Source organism: Diachasma alloeum, unplaced genomic scaffold, assembly GCF_001412515.2.
Source record: "Diachasma alloeum isolate Michigan unplaced genomic scaffold, Dall2.0 Dall_scaffold_00391, whole genome shotgun sequence".
In the NCBI taxonomy this organism is placed as follows: Eukaryota; Metazoa; Arthropoda; class Insecta; order Hymenoptera; family Braconidae; genus Diachasma; species Diachasma alloeum.
In genome coordinates this window covers 559922-581236 of record NW_021680530.1, presented here as the reverse complement: position 1 = coordinate 581236, position 21315 = coordinate 559922, and the positions used below count along the sequence as shown (strand labels likewise).

The window sequence follows — 21315 nt, the reverse complement described above, 5'->3', positions numbered from 1 at the left end:
GTGAACTTTGCGATTTAACGCGAAATGTGAACTTGGCGATTTAGCGCGAAATGTGGACTTTGCGATTTAACGCGAAATGCGGACTTTGTGATTTAACGCGAAATGTGGACTTGGCGATTTAACGCGGAATGTGAACTTTGCGTTTGCTCGCGAAGATCGCCGGCATTTGGAAATGACCAGTTAAATTATCCCACAAAAATCAACAAAAATGAGTAAAACGCGAATAAATAGACTCTTAAATGTTCAATTAATCCAAAATTCAACGTAATTTGGTGCTCAACATTCATGTTTATTTAAAAATCGAAGTAATTACCGGAATTCCCTCTTTCCACTGCTCAAAAATCCGGAAGAATTTTCCACAGAATTTTTCCCTGAATATCATTCAATTCCCCCCGAAATTTCAATGTTATTTCCAACAGCGATGTACCTCGCGCTTTGCTCCCCCTGTCGCTAAAATATCCTCCAAACGTCACATCGAAAATCCAATTATCCCCCATTAAATCCTCGTTAAAGGTTGCACCACATCTCTGCCTCGCACCCTCGAAAACATTTTCCCATTAATAATCCATACAATGTTCCCCACTGATTGTGAATTAATCAATCATTTTACGAGCGTTATTTTCCCACCGGTGGGGAAAAACACAAAATGAATTAACCCTGAGCAGTCGCATTGTAGTTAAATCACGCTGAGGTAACAGCGAGGGCGCGGCTCTCGTCTGGGCAGGCAAGGAACCGAAAGCGGGTTTTAAAAAATGATAGAAAAAGATTAACAATGAGAGACACATTGTGAGAGGCGATGGATTTTTGTTGCGATTGCTCTTACGAGTGAACGAGTATTTAATACATTTGTTGTGAGGCACTCGTGCATGTGCACATTAAACTTGGCTTTTCCATTCTACATAATTCTCATCTCCCTCCACCTCTCCTTCCATCTCCTTTCACGTCTCGCGATTACACTGTTTTTACCAACGAGCGAAGAATTCAATGAGAAATACACGTGAGCACCTCCTTCGGTCATTACGCAATGTCTTTAGCATCCCGCGGAGAACGACGGGATGAGGAGGATAATTGAATAATTAATTTTACCAAATCTGGGCATAATTGGAATTAGAGATTGTCGGGGGTGGGAGAATTTTTAGACGGTGAAGAGGTGGCTCTGGGGGACTCTCCTCTGATGTCATAATGTGGGAATTAATTTTTTTCATTTCGCGGGGAATTGTTTCGAGGTTTAATTGGGGTGATCCAGGGGGGGGTGGAGGAAGTGAAATTTTATGGGCCGTTTAGTCGCAATTTTTAGGAGAACGCAGCCAGACGAATCGTTTACCTCAATTAAAACAAGTTATTTGAATCAAATAAATCCTCTATTGGAATAAAAATCAATGGAATAAAAATCAATGAAATCGTAAATTTCAATTCAATTGTAAGTTGATAAAATGATAATTAGTTTCAGGGATCGGCAAAAATTGTTACTAAGTAATTTTCAAAGAAGTTTACCACAGATTAATAACAATTCCGTTTTTTTATGTAAATCTGAAAATAATTTTTAATTCTCAATTATAATTAAGAAATAAATTCTGAATATCTGAATTCGATTTTTCAATTAATCAAATGATCATCATTCTTGCGAATTTGATTACTGATTTGTAAAATATTTGAAAAATTAAAAAATTGAATTTATGATTAATTTAATATTCACAAAATTGAAAATGTTGATCGATAATTAATATAATAAAAATTAAAATAAAATAATTTTGATTCGGTATTTTGATTTTGCCTATTTCTGATTGGTTTCTAGTTTTTCCGTCAAATTAAAAATATTTGGATTGACAGAAATTTTTTTCGTGTGAAATACTATAATGAATAGTCATTAAAGATTTATAATAATTACATTAATTTTGCCTCACACCTCTTTATCATTGAACTTTCGTTGAATGACGGATCAATGAGGAAGATTCAGCGTGAATCATCCTCTTCCCTCGGTGAGAATTCTCATTTATTAATCAAATAAATCTCGCTGGATGAATAAATTCATAATTTACAACATTTTCAAGACGTTAAACTTGAGAATCCAGTATTTTCATTGTCCTTAGCGAAACGGATGTGAGTATAAACCACCGTACGACGCAATTAAACTGGATTTGAGCTTTGAGATTCCTTCCAGTCGTCAGTTTTGCAGTCAAACGGCGAAACAGGATTGGCTAATTTCACTTCAAGATCAGATACGAGTAATTTTCTTGTAAAATCATTTCGCGCGTCTCTCGAGGACGAGACGGAGGGAAAAATGTCAAGAGACGTTTTATGGGGGATTAAATTGTCTATGGAGGAGGTTTCTCGACACTTCCTTGTGGTTTCACTGAATTTCCTGATATTTATGAAGTCGTTTCAGCCGAGAAACAGGGGGAGTCAAATATTTCAAGGATGTAGAAGCATATAATTTAGTAACAAGTTGAATTAATTTTTATGGATAATTAAAATTAATTAATTCTTGTTTTGTTGTTGTTTTTTTTTAAATCTCTAGAAATTTCAGCGATGTGAAGACATTTTTATACACTTTTGGAAGAATTTCCCGAGTTTCATGAATTTTCAAGGAAAAAAAATGAAATAAATGTTTACGGGGATTTTCCGGATTTCTGTCAATTGCCGTGGAATAATTGAACTGAAATTCAGTTTCCATCGATTCTTTCACCGAATTATGAATTTTCAATTACGAAATTCCTTGAAATTTCAGGGGCAAAATTCAAGTGATAAATTTTTTTAAATTTTATTCATTTTTTTTGTTTTCAACAGTGAATTTTTTTAATTGGATAGACCATTTTCATGAGATAATTGATCTGAAATCTGCAGTTTTAATCGATTTCATCATAAAATTCTGAATTTCGAATTACGAAGTTCCTTGAAATTCCAGCTGAAGACTTTCAAACTTAGCGTCCGTGAAATTAGAATCTATTTTTAAAGTGTGTGGGAGGGTGGGGTAAACCGGACACTTGACACTTTTAAAAATCCGCCCGTTTTGGACTCATCGAGGAAAAAAAATTAAGGAACTCGATTGTAAACTCCCGCCCCCCCATTTTTATTTTATTTTATTTATTTATTTAGTTTTCACCAGTGAATTTATTCAATAGTCATCCCCTAGAGCAATACGATTGTCATAATTGAAACCTAAGCAGGCTCGCCTAGGAATGACTCAATCGGAGAAATCCGATTTTGAAAAAATGAATACGTCTCCGAATATCTCGGAATCTAAGGGAGATACCAAAATTTTCGTCATAACCTTTTCTGTAGAGCCGATTGAGAGCTACAATAAATGTAATTACGAAAATTCCGCTATCTCCCTCAGATTCCGAAATATTCCTCAAAAACTCAACTGGGAGATGAGTCGGCTTGAACCGTTTTACTTCGCTCCTGCTTTGACGAAAAGTCAAACGGCAACACGTCCACATTGCCATACCTGAGGAATCTGAGTACTTCACATTTATGCAACTCGATTATAAACCCCCATTTGCCATATTCATGTCCGTCAGATTGGTGCAAGGGGCGCGCAAGTTACCTAAGGTATTAACCTTTCTTTTTGCCTTGACGAACGCACACACGTACAAGGGGACTGATATCCATCGCCTCAGGCGAGTGGATTTTCAAGCCTCCCAATGAGGAAAAGGCGCACTAATCGTTCGTACACTGAGAGAACAACGACGAAGTTCTCAAACAAGTCTCACTCGTGCCAAGAAAATAGTTTTTTGAAAATTATCAAAAAAGGATTTTTTTGTGCCCAACGTGCAGAGAGTGCGCCGGAATGAAAAATTTTTGTCGCAAAAATGGATTTAGTCGTTCAAAAAAAATTGCATTCTCTGTGCACGCAAGAAATGTCATTTCCAGCACTAGTCCTTCGTTATTCAATACTCCCATACGTATTTTGCTCCCGAAAAATCTTTGTTTTATGCGGAACAAGGGACAGTAGTCTTTCGTTTCGGCTGTCTAATAATCACAGACAAGAAATGAACCCTTAAATGAAACAATAATAATGATATGATAGCAATCTTGTGACTTAGGGATAAAATATTTGTTGATGAATTTTCCTCCGTATGAGATATTTTCAGCCTGAGAAGGCACCGTCTGGTGTGAATTATCCGCCTCGAGCCAAATATTTCGTTGCTGTCGAAAGCAGAACAATAATTCATATTTGAGACTTTCAAATTCCAACCAAACAAATCAGTAGTGAAGCGGTAAACCGGGTTAAGTCGATTTTGACTTTTGATCAGTTTTTTTTTTTTTTTTTTTTTTTTTTTTTTTTTTTTTAATGAATATCTCAGAACCTAAGAGAGATACCAAAATTTTTCTCATGACCTTTTTTGTAGAACCAATTAAGGGCTATAAAAAGTTCATAACAAACATTTTTCTATCTCTTTTAGATTCCGAGATATTCGTCAAAAACTGGCCAATAGTAAAAATCGACTTAACCCGGTTTAACGCTTCGCTACTGAAATCCTTTTTGGCAACTTTCAACTTGCGATTTTGTTGGCCCAAACAAGACTTCTTTGACAACGTGTTTGTCTTTCTCCCAGTGCACGATTGAGTGCATATTTTTATTCTGTCCGCGCATTTTTTTCATCTCCCGCCCGGGGCCCGCGATGGGACCAACAGCTCGATTTGCATTGTCTCGGGCGATATCAGGGGAATTATAACGTGAAAAAAAGAGGTCACTAAGTTTGGCCGATTTCTATTCTTTCACGCGTGACGCACGCCCGGTTGCCAATAGAGCCAGCCAGCGGTTTATTTATTCAGTTATAAGATAATTACTGCTTTCCATTTTCGTCGGTAATAATGGGTAGTTTAATGTCGAGTGTGCGTTAAGAACTCGGGAATGATGCAGAGTAACGGCTCTGCGGGGGGTAATGAGTCCGCGAATTTGTTCGGGAACTTGACGGTTTATGGAAGTAACGAGAAATCGCGGGATTTTTACAAGGTGGGTGAGCTACGCAGAAGGTCGGTGGTGATATATGGCAGTGGGTTGTTTAGAGGTCTCCGAGAATTATGAAAATGTTCAGCTTTTTTTTAATTCTTAATTCTTAGTTCGGTATTATTCATGGATTTTTCATCACAGCAAGTGAATTTCTGATTTCACATTCCAGGGGAAATTCAACGGAGCTCCAAATTTTTTGGCAGCAAGAGCAGAATTTAAATAGTCTGTTGGATCTTTCGTCAATACCTGAATATTTAATATGAAATTACTCGGAATTTTTGATTAATTCAGTAGCAAAGTGGTAAACCGGTACAAGTCAATTTTGAGCATTGCCCAGTTTTCAATGAATATCTCGGAATCTAAGGGAGATGGCAAAATTTTTGTTATAACCTTTTTTGTAGAACCGATTGAGTGCTACAATAAATGTAATTACAAAAATTTCGCCATCTCCCTTAGATTCGGCAGTATTCCTCAAAAACTCAACTGGGAGATGACTCGATTTAAACCGTTTTACTACTTCGCTACTGAATTGAAAAAAAAATATTTTCCATTGATTATTTCATAGAAAAGTGATTTATTTATGTTCGCAAATAGAAAGTGATACCAAAAAAGGAAAAGGTTGAGTGGCTTCTGAAAAACTAATCATTTATGAATTATTTAGGGAAAAAAGTCAACTCGACTCTGCTTATTCGCCAGTTTTTAACGCATACCTCGGAATCTAAGGGAGATAGCAAAACTTTTGTCATGACCTTTTTTGTAGCCCTCAGTTCGCACTACAAAAAAGGTAATTACGAAAATTTCGCCATCTCCCATAGATTCGGAGATATTCTTCAAAACCCCAACTGAGGCCTGAATCGACTTCAACCAAATTCAATTAAATGTACTAATTAAATTAAAAAATAGTAAAATAATTCATACTCGAAATTTCCAGTTGACGACGAATTAAACATGTAATAATATTGAACTGTAAATTTTTCATCAACTAAATAATTCGGAATTCGAATATTTAAATTGATTAAAAATAAGGAAAAACGAGTTACTCCAATAATTAAAAGTATTATTAACGAATTGACTACTTAATAATTTAACGGTAATTATCATTCATCGAACTGTTTTACCTCTTCGCTCCTGAAACGATACCAAAAGAAATGGGAGAGGTGGAGGGGCTTTGATTGTTATCAACGGAACGCTGGCATTAATGCATCCACCTGGGGATAAAAAGTGAATCGTTGGTTGCATTTCGCAAGTGAGCAAATAGCTGTCTCCCTCGTGTCCTACCGGGAGCCACCGTCCGCCCCAGCGTGGGACGAAATAAACCCGGACAAAAGTGTATCCGAGCCAACTTTACATTCACTCAACAAGTCCAAACAAACGTGTGTACTCGTTACGTGAATTTTTCGTTACTTCCGTTTTTGCCGCACCGTCACGTGGGCGATTGTGACACAGGATTATCGATACCCTGAATTATGCGTCGATCATGTTGTCCGATGAATTTCATTTTTTTAACAGATGGATGTGTGAAGGAAAGTGAAATTGGGGGAATTATTGGATAAAGGATTGTGTCATTGGGCGGGAGAGACGTAACAGGTTGAGCGGGCGGTTATGGTGATTATGAATGGGTTTAGGGGGACATAATTGAATGAACGCCACTAGAAAAATTAGTGTTTGGAATTCAGCTGCGAAGCGGTAAAAGTTGGCTTGGCTCTCCACTGAGTTTTTTACGAATATCTCCGAGTCTGAGGGAGATAGCGAAATTTTTGTCATCACCTTTTTCGTAGCTCTCAATCTGCTCTACAAAAAAGGTCATTACGAAAATTTTGCTATCTCCCTTAGATTCCGAGATATTCACTTAAAAGTGACCGATGGTCAAAATCGAGTTTTGTGTCGACGAACTTACGCCTCAAATTAAGACGTGAGACTTCCTCGAGGATCTCTTCTAGAAGAATTTTCCGGAGGAAAAATACTGAAGGAAAATCTCAGGCCTTTCTTGCAGCTGACGAAATTGTCCACAAAAAATTTCTCGACATTGCCTTATTACATTATTATAATTACCGTGATAATTTCGTAGAAAGTGAAACCGCTCGAAATATTAAATCAAAGATGACGGCATTAGGTAAGGAACAAAACGTAACAAGTTGAATGTGAGATTATTCTGATTATGAATGGGTTCAGGGAGACATTGTGAGAGACCTTTCTCGTCGCTGAGGGGATTTCTTTCGAGAGTTCACGCACGAAAAAATTTAATAGAAAAACCTATCGAATTCGTTGGAAAATTCTATTGAATTTCTATTGAACTTTCTATTAGTTTTTGGCTGATTCTATGGACATGCTCAATAGAAAATATTCAATAGAAAAAGTCAACTGAATTCGATTTTTTTATACAACTTATTATTTTCATATATTTTCTATAGAATTTGCTCGACTCAAATTTTTCAAGCTTTTTTCATTCTATTTTTCTTTTCTTCTCATCAAGAAAATCAAACGAAAAAACTGAGAAAATTTGAGCCGAGGAAATTCTATAGAAAATATCTCAATAGAATCAGTTATATAGAATTGAATTCTATTGACTTTTTCAAAAACTAATAGAATAGTTCAATAGAAATTCAATAGAATTCTCCAACGAATTCGATAGGTTTTTCTATTAAATTTTTTCGTCCGTGTTTTCTAAATTCGGTAATTTCTCAAATTTCTCAAACTTCATAACAATTTTCCATTCTCACTCATCCTTTAAGAAAAAATGTCTAAACACTTTCTTTAATTCCGATCAAATGTCCTCTAAAGTGTTGAAAAATTTATGTTTCGAAATAATTTTTTTTCAATTCAATAGCGAAGTGGTAAAACGGTTCAAGTCGACTCATCTCCCAATTGAGTTTTTGAAGAATACTTCCAAATCTAAGGGAGATAGCGAATTTTTCGTAATAACATTTGTTGTAGCTCTCAATCGGCTCTACAAAAACGCTTATAACAAAAAAATTTCTATCTCCCTTAGATTCCGAGATATTCATTGAAAACTGGTCAATAGTCGAAATTGACTTGTAGCGAATTAAAAAAAAATCAAAGTCCATTTTATTGATAAAAAAATGTCAGAATCTTGTTTGGAGGTGACGAAATTCCCGATAAATTTCTGAACTACTTGCGAGCTCATCCAGACGCAAAAATCAGAGCGAAAACGTAATTTAAAAAAACAGTCATGTGAAAAACGAAAAAAATTTCAAATTCCTGGATTTTCCGCCCAAAAAATTCTTCAAAGTCGCCTTTCCCTTTTTCCCCATTTACATTGATTTATTGTAACGCTAGAAATACAAGTTTTCCATCGAGCACGTTCATAGTTGATTGGAATAGACGCAGTATGCACAGCAGGTTGATAATGGAAGGGCGTTTACGACATAGGTGTACATGTTACCCAGTTTTGATACGAGTTGGCACGTAACATGCGAAATAGAGGCCTTCGAGGCGTCCTGGATCTCGTGGCTAACGCCCTCAATCAATTCCCATGTCTTTTACTTAATTATTGCCACTATTTTGCAATGGTATTCTTCCCTTTTTTGCATTGCAAGACGATGCGTGTGGGCAAATGTGCACCGAAGGCCAACGATTTTTGCGCAGTTGGAGAGTAGCAGATGGATTATCGATTGGGAATTGTTTAGCTGATGAATTTACACTGACATTTCAAGGAATTCTGTCACTCGATGTTGACAATTTGTTGAAAAAACGGGGGAAACTGTCAATTTCAGGTCAAATAGTTTATGATAATTGATAAAAATTATGAAAATTCGGGTGAATGTATTCTTCAATTGGGAATTGATTGAGAATTGCGCGTTATTTTGTGCTGAATATTCATTTCGGAATTTCGGAATTCTATAGAATTTTCAATGAAATGTCAATTTTCTTCTGATGTATCTGTTAAAAATACGATCTCATTTTGCCTCATCACCGAGATAATTATCCCATTCGTTGAATGAACGCATTTAATCAGTACATTTAATTTGTTTATATTTGCAAATATTCGTCAAATGAATTTCGACAAATCCCCGTGACGACAAATTGCGTAAAAATCCATTAAAATCGGAAATTAAAAAAAAACGCCGAACATAAATTTCATTCTCACAAATTTTTAACGCCGTCAATAATAGACAATTACTGTTAATTCAATCGACATTACTCAGCTGTGTTCCATTCGAATAGCCTTGATGAAATCCAATCAACAAAACTACATGCGTTACATAAAACCCCGAAAAAACGAACGTCAATAATTAAATATCTGTTGATTGAACAGATTTTTCCCAGCATGTGTTACACTAACTGACCTTGACAGTCCCCGCCCGGTGGAACTTGAGGCGTGTTTCGTAAAAAATGTCCAAACACGTGATTTTTCAAAAACTAATTTAATTTCCGGGCCCTTCTCACTTGGATATCCTTGAAATAAAGGAGAAATACTCACCGATAAAGGACAGACTGGATCAGGACGTGAGGACAGGAAAATGATTGAGGAGATCAGGATGACAGGAGCCCAGGCCCAAGACTCCATCTGTTAAATAATGTTTTTTTTATTAATATCTTTGAAACGATTTATGTACATTGAATTCGACACGACGACGATTAATTCACCCTTTCGTTATTTTTCGTTCATTTCTCTCCAGTCGTATAAAACATACGATCAAAAGTCGACGAAAAAGAAATCAAAGAAAAAAAATCTCTTAAAAAACACGAAATGATTGCGATGACGACACTAACTCATGTTGAATTCACAAGAGTTTTATCATTTATAAAAAATGATGGGGAAAAAACATTCTAATTATTGACTACTTCAATCTGTCGATATTTTTGTGCATGTTAATTACGTTAAACACGTGATTTTTCAAAAACTAATTTAATTTCCGGGCCCTTCTCACTTGGATATCCTTGAAATAAAGGAGAAATACTCACCGATAAAGGACAGACTGGATCAGGACGTGAGGACAGGAAAATGATTGAGGAGATCAGGATGACAGGAGCCCAGGCCCAAGACTCCATCTGTTAAATAATGTTTTTTTTATTAATATCTTTGAAACGATTTATGTACATTGAATTCGACACGACGACGGTTAATTCACCCTTTCGTTATTTTTCGTTCATTTCTCTCCAGTCGTATAAAACATACGATCAAAAGTCGACGAAAAAGAAATCAAAGAAAAAAAATCTCTTAAAAAACACGAAATGATTGCGATGACGACACTAACTCATATTGAATTCACAAGAGTTTTCGTAAAAAATGGATCAAAAATAAAGTCCTCTTTATCATTTGTAAAAAAGTGATGGGGCGAAAAACATTCTAATTATTGACTAATTCAATCTGTCGATATTTTTTGCGCATGTTACTGACGGGGTCTTTGAACAGCACAGGATCCAGTCTCATGTTTGAACGCAGGAGGGGCATGTAACCGAAAACAGCTACGAATGTGTTCATGCAGGTCTGACGTTGAATAAAATGGTCCGGATCATTCCACGAGGATCTGAAATTACATAAAATTAGAATCAATTAGGTGCGAGTTTTTTTTACGTTTCGTCGGTGACGAAACTTTCAGCTGATTGAAAAGTACAGGCCCCTGGGCCTAAACTTTGGAGACTGTTCTTGTTTAGAATAATTACAAAGCATTCACTTTATCATTCCTATGATTATTCTATGTTGCAAGATGCTGATGAGTGTTTTCTAAAAAAAATCTACTACTTTTCTTAGGTTTTAGATATATTGTTAAAATTTTTAGAAACTTTTATCAATTTAATTAAATTTAAAATTTTTTATTTTATATGCATTGAAATTTCAAGGAATTTCATTGTTCATAATTCACAATTCAATGAAAAAAATGTGGAAACGGTCAATTATTCCATGAAACTGAACAAAAATCTGGAAAATTCAGGTGAATATTTTCGTGAATTGGAAATTAATTGAGAATTGAGCGTAATTAGTAATGAATATTCATTGTTTCATTAATTATCTTAAGTAAGTATAGACATTAACGCCAAAAACTTGGAATTCCATTGGATTTTCAAAGAAATTTAAAATTTTATTATTTTTCTCCTCAATGTTGATTCAATGAATTAAATTAAATTAAAATTTGTATTTTGAATGACTTTTTTTCTAACGGTGTATTAAAAAAAACGATCTGTTTTCAACAAGATGTCTCATTCTGTCTCGCTCCACACCTAGAATAATTGTCACACAGAATGTCAAGGCGCAATCAAGTGAAGAATTTCTAAAAACAATCCCTCAACATTTAAATAATTCCATAATGCATAAGACTGTCACATTTGACGTATCACGTCTTGTTTATTCCATACGTATCACGTTGTCCAAATCAATCATCAACAATAAAAAAAATATTTTACGAATTAAGAGAGAAAAAAACAATAAATCGTGTCAACAAAATAAAAACCGAAGGAAAAAACATGAAAGACAAGAATAAAAATAACTTCAAGCGTGGAAACTGTCGTCTCTCCGATCATAATTCCCTCCCACAACTGAAATAATTTTCCCACCATTTACAACAGAATGTCAAGGCACATTCACATGAAGAATTTCAAAAAACAATCCTTCAAAATTTAATCAATTCCCGAATACATGAGACTGTCACGTATGACGTATCACCTCTTGATGTCTAAACCAGTCCTCAAGAATTTTAAAAAGATTTTACGAAGCGAGAGACAATATATCACGTTCAACAGAAGAAAAAGACAGGAGGGAAAACGTGAAAGAGGAAAAATGATAAGGAATTAACTAATCGTATTCTCCACTCAGGAATAAAGGCTATGGCGCAAACCGAGTGCTTGGGAGCACTGGGCGCACTGCAACAATAAACATCCCATTGGTTAATTTTACCTTATTCCAGCTGCTGTTGTGTCTTTGTACAGTTTACGCTGGGTGACCTTGATGGGAGGTCTCCGCGTCACGTGGCTCACCAAAAAATTCATGAGTATATCCTCACAATTCTGGGATTGTTCTACTGTCTTGTGGAGAGTTGAGCTCAGTAACTCGGTGTAAAGAGTATTGTAGTAACGATGATAGAATGCCGCACCTGTCAGGACTATACTGTAGTCGTTTGTCCATTTGCTTGTATAACCCCATGATCGCTGAAATAATGAAAATTTTTAAATTTAGATTTAAATCACGTGGGAAATCGAGAAACAGAGAGCTCATTTTTTGGGTATTATTTAGTGATGAATTATGGCGATAATGAGTTATGTATTTTTTTTTTTATTTAATTCAGTAGCGAAGTGGTAAAACGGTTCAAGTCGACGTATCTCCCAGTTGAGTTTTTGATGAATATTTCCGAATCTAAGGGATATAGCAAAATTTTCCTCATCACATTTGTTGTAGCACTCAATTGGCTCTACAAAAAAGATTATAACAACAATTTTGCTATCTCCCTTAGATTCCGAGATATTCATTGAAAACTGGTCAATTGTTAAAAATGACTCATACCGTTTTACCACTTCGCTACTGAATTCTATAAAAAAAATCAGAAAACATTAGAGGTGTTCATTAGAAAGTCAATTCCCAACGCATGAATTACACGTGGATTTCTAGTAAAAAACCCCAAAATTTGTCAATTATATTTTTTTTTGAAAATGGCGCCGGCAAAAACTAAGAGTTTTCCTCACGTCATTTTCTACAAAAACACGAAATAAAAGGTGAGGATTTTTTGTAAAGTTGTATCATCGTCTAATGATGTTAAAATGAATTTTCGAAAAGTGAATAATTCATAAAAACATCAGGAGATGTGTTCATTAGAAATTCAATTCCCAACGCATGAATTGCACGTGGATTTCTAGTAAAAAACCCCAAAATTTGTCAATTATATTTTTTTTTGAAAATGGCGCCGGCAAAAACTGAGAGTTTTCCTCACGTAATTTTCAACAAAAACATAAATAAAAATAGAAATAAAAAGTGCTGATTTTTTCCAAGTTGTATCATCATCTAATGATGTTAAAATAAATTTCCGAAAAACTGAATAATTAAAAAAAAAATAGAAACTGTTGTAAAAAAAAATAATAAAAAATTGTCAATGCATAAAAAACCAATAAAATTATAAACAACAGAAAAAATAGGCAATTGAAAATTCGTTGAGGGCATTTCCCCCATATTTATTCCACTAAACTCTTTCCAAAGAATAATTAATCGATCAATTATTTATAAATTTCACCTTCGAATCATCCCAATAATGGGATCTGGCTGGATATCCAACGATGCGATCCGGGAATGACTGCCACACGACGAAGGCAAAGTCAATCTCATCAGTATTCAACGTAGCATCCTCATCCAGTGATAATATGGCACTAGTCTTGATCTGCGGATGTGGATAGAACCGCTGAGAGATGCCATTAGCAACAATGACATGGATCGTCGCCCTTATCCCCTGCCAACGTGGTCTCCTCGGTACAGGAATGTCAGAATTCCACATTAAAATTATCTGAAAGCACATTAAATTAAAAAATCAAACGAGGAAATCGTTCCCCTCAAAAAACAAAAAATCAGACTCCAAATTCCTCGACTTTCCCTCGTGAATTTGGGTCTGAAAATATTAGGATAAAAATTTATTTATAGAATACTCAGAGCCGTACCTTATCTAAATATTTACTCTTCGCGACGCTTCGTAATAGACGATAAAGAACAGCAGTTGACCCCAGCTGGGAGTAGATAATGGCAGTAAACTGATTGCCTGGATCATGATTTGAGAATGGTAACTCCTGCTGGCTATCAGAAAATTGTGGTAAAATGGCTAATGCACCAGGATATGTATTCCACGTTAATTTTTCACGACTGCCCTCCCATGGTAACCTCTCCCTCACGTTCTGCAGATGATAAGGAAAATAAAATAATTAATAATGATCAATGAAAGCTCTTTTCTAAGATTCATTCATGTAATCGTTTATAAATCAATTAATTTACTGAATTGAAACGAACAAAAAATAAATTAAACTACAAACAATTGGGCAAACCCATAAAAATAGAAATGGCATGAATAGTTGCTCAATAGTAATTGATAATCAATTGCTATTCATAATTATTGTTGAAATGAAAATAAGAAAAATATTGGAATGCTTTTTCTCACCTCAAAAACAGTAAAGATGATTTTCTCAATAGACGAAAAATATCTCTCCCAGAGAAATTGTGTCTGCTGCCTCAATTGGAGTATTTGACTATTCGATACTGATCGCAAAATATCAGGTATCTAAACGGAAAACATCGGGATCAATCGGAATTAGTCGGTGAGATTATTCATCCGAAGATTAATTAAATTGCTGGGTCTAGTCTTACTTGTAACAGCAGCCTCTCGTCGGCGAAAATAACAGCCTGAGTCCAGTCAATTCTCTCGTGAAATGGCAATGCCCATCCATTACTTAGAATCACAGGAATGCATCCAGCTCTGAGTGCCTCCAGAAACCTGAAGCTGCCGAGTCTTCTGCCTCGTGGCACCAGGCAAAATGTTGAGTTCAGCAAGAGCACCTCATAGTCGTACCTATATTTGAGGAAAAATTAATAACAAAATCACGTTGTTCTATAAGCGAGAGACGAATTTTCATTTTTATTTTCATTTTTGAACAAATCAATGCTTGACTTTTTTTTTAAATAAATTGAAATGTATTTTCAATTTATTTATAAATTAAAATGTAATTTCAATTTATTTTATATTTATTTATTTTAATGTATTTTTAAAAAATCAAGTGTTGATTTGTAAAATCTGAGAAGATTGAGAAAATAAATTTATAGATTGGTAAAAATTTATTAAATTGATAAAATAAATTTTCAATTTATTTTATACCCTAAACGAAAAAATCTAAAATCTCTTTAAGAAAAGTTAAATTTCGAGTAAAAATGAAGAATAAAACTTAATTATTCTTAAACAAGAGACGAATTTTCATTTTCATTTTCATTTTCAAACAAATCAAAGCTCGATATTTTTTATAAATACCGAGAAAAAATTAATTCATTGAATTCCCTGAACTGTTCATGAATTGAAACAATTTATTTTCAATTTACTTTATACTCTAAACGAAAAAATGTAAAATCTTCTCAAGAAAAGTTAAATTTCGAGTAAAACTGAAGAACAAAACTTAATTATTCTTAAACAACTGACGAATTTTCATTTTTATTTTCGTTTTCAAATAAATCAACGCTTGATATTTTCCATAAATACCGAGAAAAAATTGATTCATTGAATTCTCTAAACTGTTCATGAATTGAAACAATTTATTTTCAATTTACTTTATACCATAAACGAAAAAATGTAAAATCTTCTCAAGAAAAGTTAAATTTCGAGTAAAACTGAAGAACAAAACTTAATTATTCTTAAACAACTGACGAATTTTCATTTTTATTTTCATTTTCAAACAAATCAAAGCTCGATATTTTTTATAAATACCGAGAAAAAATTAATTCATAGAATTCCCTGAACTGTTCATGAATTGAAACAATTTATTTTCAATTTACTTTATACCTTAACGAAAAAATGATAAATCTTCTCAAGAAAAATAAAATTTGAACTAAACTCAACAAAAAAAAACCACGCAATGTTTATTCTCTCCAAAATTCTCCTCATTAATGACCAACACTGACTCATCAACATCAAATGAAAATCAAAGCAATCAATTACCCCCCGCCCCCGAAATTGAACTAAAAAAACCTACGTATCATATTCCTGATTATCCTGCTGGCAATGTTCATCCTGCAGTTCCCGCCAGCTCTTGCCATGCCTGCAGGTAGTAACAAAAACAAGATCCTTGCCATTATGCAAATGGTAAAGAGCATTTCTGGTTTCCGATCCAATGCCATGAACATATCTCTTCCCCTTGAAAGCAGCAAGATACTTCTTGGCACTTGGAAAATTATTTTCACCCGCTTGACCAGGCTCACCGCCCCTCTCCAAATGTTGTTTGGAGAATAGTGGTACAGACACATCGAATTCAGGTCTCAAACGTGAGGTGGACATGCTGGCCTTAGCCAACATGGCATAACCGATATTAAATGCCAACGAGTCCTCCGAATAATCTGGCCAAGTGCCTGAGTAAAGATTGAATATCAAGTGATTTCTTCCATCATTCCAGTACGGCAATCTCATCAATTTTGTCGGCATATTACGTACAAATTCAATGGACAATGGATCACGATCAAGTGTATCCAGGGACAGAACAAACAAACACGCTTTACCCGGATCCGATGTGTAATAACGCGATTCCGTTATAACGTTCAATATTTTTTGGTAAATAGGACTTATCGTATCCTCAACTGGATAAACATACACTGTAAATCCATTTTTACATTTTGTATAATCAAAACACGTATCCATACGGCAATTTTTCACTGTATTATACAACAGTGTGTTAACACCACTCGTGCGTATATCTTTGTCATAAAAATTTTCATTTATCGTTAAATATGATGGCATATTATTTATATATAATTTTTTATCCTCTGGCCAGCTTGAACTTTTTAAACGATAACCACCGAAGTAACAGTAGCCGAGAAATGCGCATGTCACGAATAACAACAGATAACGCTTTTTGGCTTGCATCTTACTATTAATTGTTAATTTTTAGATTTTTTTTGCTTGTTTCGCCCGTTTTAACTTGTGAATTTTTGCTTGTGCACCCGTTTTTGCTCGCTCGATCGGTTTATTGGGATTATACTTGTGATGTTATTTTTTGGGCTTGTTAAAAACATTTTAGGATTAAATATAAAATGGTACTCAGTCGTTGATATATTTTTTTATGGTATTTTGTAGACTTTTGATATTTTTTATGGCAATTAGGGTGGGATTTATGGCGATTCTGGTGGGGAAACTAGATGAGTTCCATTGGAATATTGCTGAAACATAAGAAAAATGTGGAGGTGTTACAATTTTAGAAAATTTAACTGGTTTTTTTGAGAAAAGAATAGAAAGAAATTAATTCAGTAGCGAAGTGGTCAAATGGTTCAAGTCAATTTAGTCTTCAGTTGAGTTTTCCGGGAATATTTACGAATTTAAGGGAGATAGCCGAATTTTCATAATTACCTTTTTTGTAGAGCGAATTGGGTGCTACTGAAAAGGTTATGAGACAATTTTTGCTATCTCCCTTAGATTTCGAGATATTCACTGAAAACTGGCCAATTCGCTGCGAAATGTTGGAGAGCATTCGCATATGCTGAATGATATCAATTCCTTCTGTTTTATTTTGCTTCGGGAAATATTCAAGAGTTGTCTATTCACCGACTGATTTCATTCAGAAATTGTTTCCATCCACTATTTCACAGAACAGGAGATAAAAAGGAGGATTAGACAGTGGTTTTATTGTTCTTGAAGTGGATGAATGAAAAAGTGGAGATAAGAAAAAGACGAATTGAATTGAATTAAATCGGCTGTCCCCTTTTGGTTTCAGCAGAGTGCTCCAGTAATTGAATGGGAGGAAGACCCATCGATCTTCTTCATACATAAAAAAGCTTTTTCGAACCGTGAAAATATCGCGGAAAGTTTATCGAGAATTCTTCAAAAGAATTCATAAGCACTTTGCATTTCAGATTGCTTCTGATCGATGGAGCACGTATTATTCATGAAGAATGCATAAATGATTCATAAACGATTGTAAACAACGGAAATGCATAAACTTGGGTTTCGAGAAACTCGTGTGTGAGGAGGACAATAAATGCGGCGAAGGGAAAATAAAATTGGAATGAGCAGAGGTAGAAATATTGAATTGTCGGACATTTGCGGGGGTTTGAATACAACAATTCGATGTTGAAAATTTTTGGCTGAAATTTCCGTTACATTTTTTGGAAATTTCAAGAGATTTGTCATTTGTAATTCAGAGTTTGATGAGTGAATTAATGAAAACTAAATTTCTGTTTTGTTCAGGGGGATATGTTCAGAAATTGTTAATTAATTGAAAATTCAGCGTAATTTTATCCTGGATTGTCATGTTTTGATTTTGAATTTTGAATTTCACTAAATTTCAAGTGAAGTTTAATATTTTTTTCTTCAAATTTAAATAGTTCTTGATGAAATGGTTCGATTGAGGTGAATCAGGTCTCATTTTTAAGCTTCAAAAAATGCCTTGGAAGTGAAAAAAAATCGAGGAATGGAAAATTAAATTGGAATGAGCAGACTCTTTCAAAACAATTCGATGTTGAAAATTTTTGGCTGAAATTTCCGTTACATTTTTTGGAAATTTCAAGGGTTTTGTCATTTGTAATTCAGAGTTTGATGAGTGAATTAATGAAAACTGGAAATTTCTGTTTCGTTCAGGGGGATCTGTTCAGAAATTGTTAATTAATTGAAAATTCAGCGTAATTTCATTCTGGATTGTCATGTTTTGATTTTGAATTTTGAATTTCACTGAATTTCGAGTGAAGTTTAATAATTTTTTCTTCAAACGTAAATAGTTCCGGACGAAATCGTCCGATTGAGGTGAATCAGGTCTCATTTTTAAGCGTCAAAAAATGTCTTGAAAGTGAAAAAAAAAATCGAGCAATTCCACTAAAAAAAATCTCATTCCATTAAAAAAATTGTGAAGACAATTAAGGATATCCAAGTATCATTTACAGTTTGGAATGCTCGTAATTTTTAAAAATTGGAATGTTTAAATCATCCCATCAATCTCCCTCTAAAATTCAGTAGCGAAGTGGTAAACCGGTTTAAGTCGATTTCGGCTATTGGCCAGTTTTTAATAAATATCTCGGAATCTAAGGGAAATAGCGAAATTGTTGTGATTTCCTTTTTTGTAGCTCTCACTTTGCTCTACAAAAAAGGTTATAACAAAAATTTTGCTATCTCCCTTAGATTTTGAGATATTCATTAAAAACTGGGCAATAGCCCAAATCGACTTAGGGGAGGGTAGGGTAAAATGGACACTTCAGACTTTTTAAAAATTATTCATAACTCAGAAACAAATGTATCAACAGAGCTCAGTTTAGGCTCACCACAAAGGAAAAGAATTGTTCTTTGTATTGAAAAAAAAAAGATTAAATTTCATCAACATTTCAACCCGTCACAAATATTTTTAAAAAAGTCAAAAGTGTCCATTTCACCCCAACCTCCCCTATTCCCCCAATCTAAAAAACTCCACGAAAAAAAAACAAAAAAAATTTAAAACCTTAAAAACGAACCTTTGGAAAATGGGTGCAGATAGCCAAGCAAAAACTCGCCGTCGGCGACGTGCTTGGCCGCTGTTGTCTCCAGAATGCTTCATGGAGCAGTTGATGGAAAATGTATGAACCCCCAATGGCACTTGATCCGCACTCTTACCCCTTCCCCCCTCTGCGTGTCACTCACTCATCAGTTTACTCCAATTGCATCATCAGAAATGCCACGCACGCCTCAAATTCATGATTTACGGCAACAAAGGGGATAACAAAAATGTGAGATCAGCAGTCTTGAGAGTCGATGACAGACGCCACAATTCGATCATTATCGGCCACTGGCGCACACACTGGCACACTCATCGCACTGAATAATTTATTCGCGGAGGGAATTATTTCATTGACACGTGAAGTAAAAAAACTGAGGGGAGCAGTGGGATCTCCTTGGACTCGGTGATTCTAGGTTAGTTTCTGACAACGCGAATTGCGGAGAATCCACCGGTGGACTGAATTTTCAGGGGGCACCAGTCACTCCTTAATCACCGGTTTTTTCGCGCAGTCTCAGGCGATTTGAGTGGTTTGGCGTGCCGCGAGGACAATGACAATGTCATTGCACGTAAGTGGGTGAATAATTGGGGTTTTAAATCTCGAATCTGAGGGACTGCACTGACACATTCCGGTTGCAGATTGGAAAATAGCTCGCTGGGGTGAGGGGCGCCTCGGTGATACTCACGTGACGGTATTTTCGGCACTCGGGCGCAGGTCGGGGGCTCTTTGTTGCGCGCGTTGGCCCGCGGGGGACGCCGACGTTATGGCGGAGGGTTGGAGGGACGAGGCGCTGTCGTACGCCCACGCAAGCTGCGCGGGAACACGCGGCTGCCGATGTGAACGGAGAAATGGGACGTCAGATGCTCGAGCTCTCGGGGGACTTCGGCCGACGTCGGGGGAACGTCGGTAAGCCACTGTTTTATCATTTATTTTTAGCATGGCTCAGTCCCTTGGGCTTCAAGGATCACTATTTTGAGATTTTTTGCGAATTCATTACTTTTTGGGGTGAAACACAATTTGAGGAATTTTTTGAATTTTCTGGTTGGTTCAGTTTTTGATGGAGATATTTTTATCTGTCGGAAATTTTGTGCAGATTTAATTTGAAAATGTGCGAAAAGACGTTTTCGTCACGCTGTGACGAAAAGTGAACTTTTCGGCACGCGGAGCGTGCCTAAAAGTCCAATTTCCGCCACATTGTGATGAAAAATATTGGTCATAACTCGTGAAAAAATGTTTTTTGCACTCGTTACGAAATGTACTATTTTAAGTCGAACACGTGAAACACTGGTTCATGATTTATTTTTGGCGTTAATCGATTTTTTGGGCTCGGGGATCGATTATTTTGATGTTTTGGACATTGATATTGATTTTGGAATTTTCCTATTTTTCACAACTGCAATATAATCCTTTTTTTACTAAAGATGAAAGAAACGTGAAGTTGTTTTATATCGAAATATCTCGAAAATGCCTGACCGCTAATTCTTAAAACACGCGGCATTTTCAAATGCTTCAGTGACATAATTTCAAATTCTTCAGTGGCAATTTTTTTTTCACGTAATATATATATATAATATGTATTTCACATGTATATTTATCATCGGTGAAATTAATAAATTCTGTCCTTTTATGGAGACTGATTATTTAAAAAAATTGAAGATAATTAATTGAAAATGAAAAATTCTTTATAAATTCTTTTACTCTACTTTGCTATTCACTTCAATCATTAGTCGAATTCTCTTCGATTCATTATCAATATTTATAAGGTATTCATGAGAAAATGAAATTTAATGAATTCCATTGCTTCAGTTCAACAAATGAATAGATAAGCGCACTAAAGATGAAAGAAACGTGAAGTTGTTTTATATCGAAATATCTCGAAACTGCCTGACCGCTAATCCTCAATTCTGATTGGTCAATATGTGACACGAAGTTATTCACAAAAAAAAAACACGCGGCATTTTCAAATTCTTCAGTGACATAATTTCAAATTCTTCAGTGGTAAATTTTTTTTTCACGTAATATATATATAATATATGTATTTCACATGTATATTTATCATCGGTGAAATTAATAAATTCTGTCCTTTTATGGAGACTGATTATTTAAAAAAATTGAAGATAATTAATTGAAAATGAAAAATTCTTTATAGATTCTTTTACTCTACTTCGCTATTCACTTCAATCATTAGTCGAATTCTCTTCGATTCATTATTAATATTTAT

At 35.0% G+C, this 21315-nt stretch overlaps 1 protein-coding gene across 3 annotated transcripts; it reads right to left on the bottom strand.

Moving 5' to 3' along the window:
- Positions 1-9108: 9108 nt before the first annotated feature.
- On the bottom strand, positions 9109-20010 carry LOC107041901 (exostosin-1). Of its 3 annotated transcripts, XM_015262710.2 has the most exons (10): positions 19074-20010; positions 15623-16799; positions 14253-14454; positions 14047-14166; positions 13556-13786; positions 13138-13404; positions 11814-12064; positions 10320-10449; positions 9884-9970; positions 9109-9485 (listed from the first exon to the last, which is right to left on the bottom strand). In XM_015262710.2, exons 2-10 carry the CDS (start codon positions 16504-16506, stop codon positions 9204-9206), a joined length of 2454 nt encoding a protein of 817 aa, XP_015118196.1. In that variant the 5' UTR covers positions 16507-16799; positions 19074-20010; the 3' UTR covers positions 9109-9203. The 3 variants fall into 3 exon arrangements, with proteins under 3 accessions (XP_015118196.1, XP_015118197.1, XP_015118198.1); XM_015262711.2 differs by lacking the exon at positions 9109-9485 and having other exon boundaries at positions 9697-9970; positions 19074-20001; XM_015262712.2 differs by lacking the exons at positions 9109-9485; positions 9884-9970 and having other exon boundaries at positions 9972-10449; positions 19074-19993.
- Between the last annotated feature and the right edge of the window lie 1305 nt (positions 20011-21315).

Excerpts from the sequence above, each read along its gene's own strand:
- LOC107041901 (XM_015262710.2), bottom strand. The coding sequence starts at position 16,506 with ATGCAAGCCAAAAAGCGTTATCTGTTGTTATTCGTGACATGCGCATTT. Across the intron at positions 13,405-13,555 it reads AGAGTAAATATTTAGATAAG|ATAATTTTAATGTGGAATTC; the intron begins GTACGGCTCTGA and ends ATGTGCTTTCAG. Across the intron at positions 9,486-9,883 it reads ATCCAGTCTGTCCTTTATCG|ATGGAGTCTTGGGCCTGGGC; the intron begins GTGAGTATTTCT and ends ATTATTTAACAG.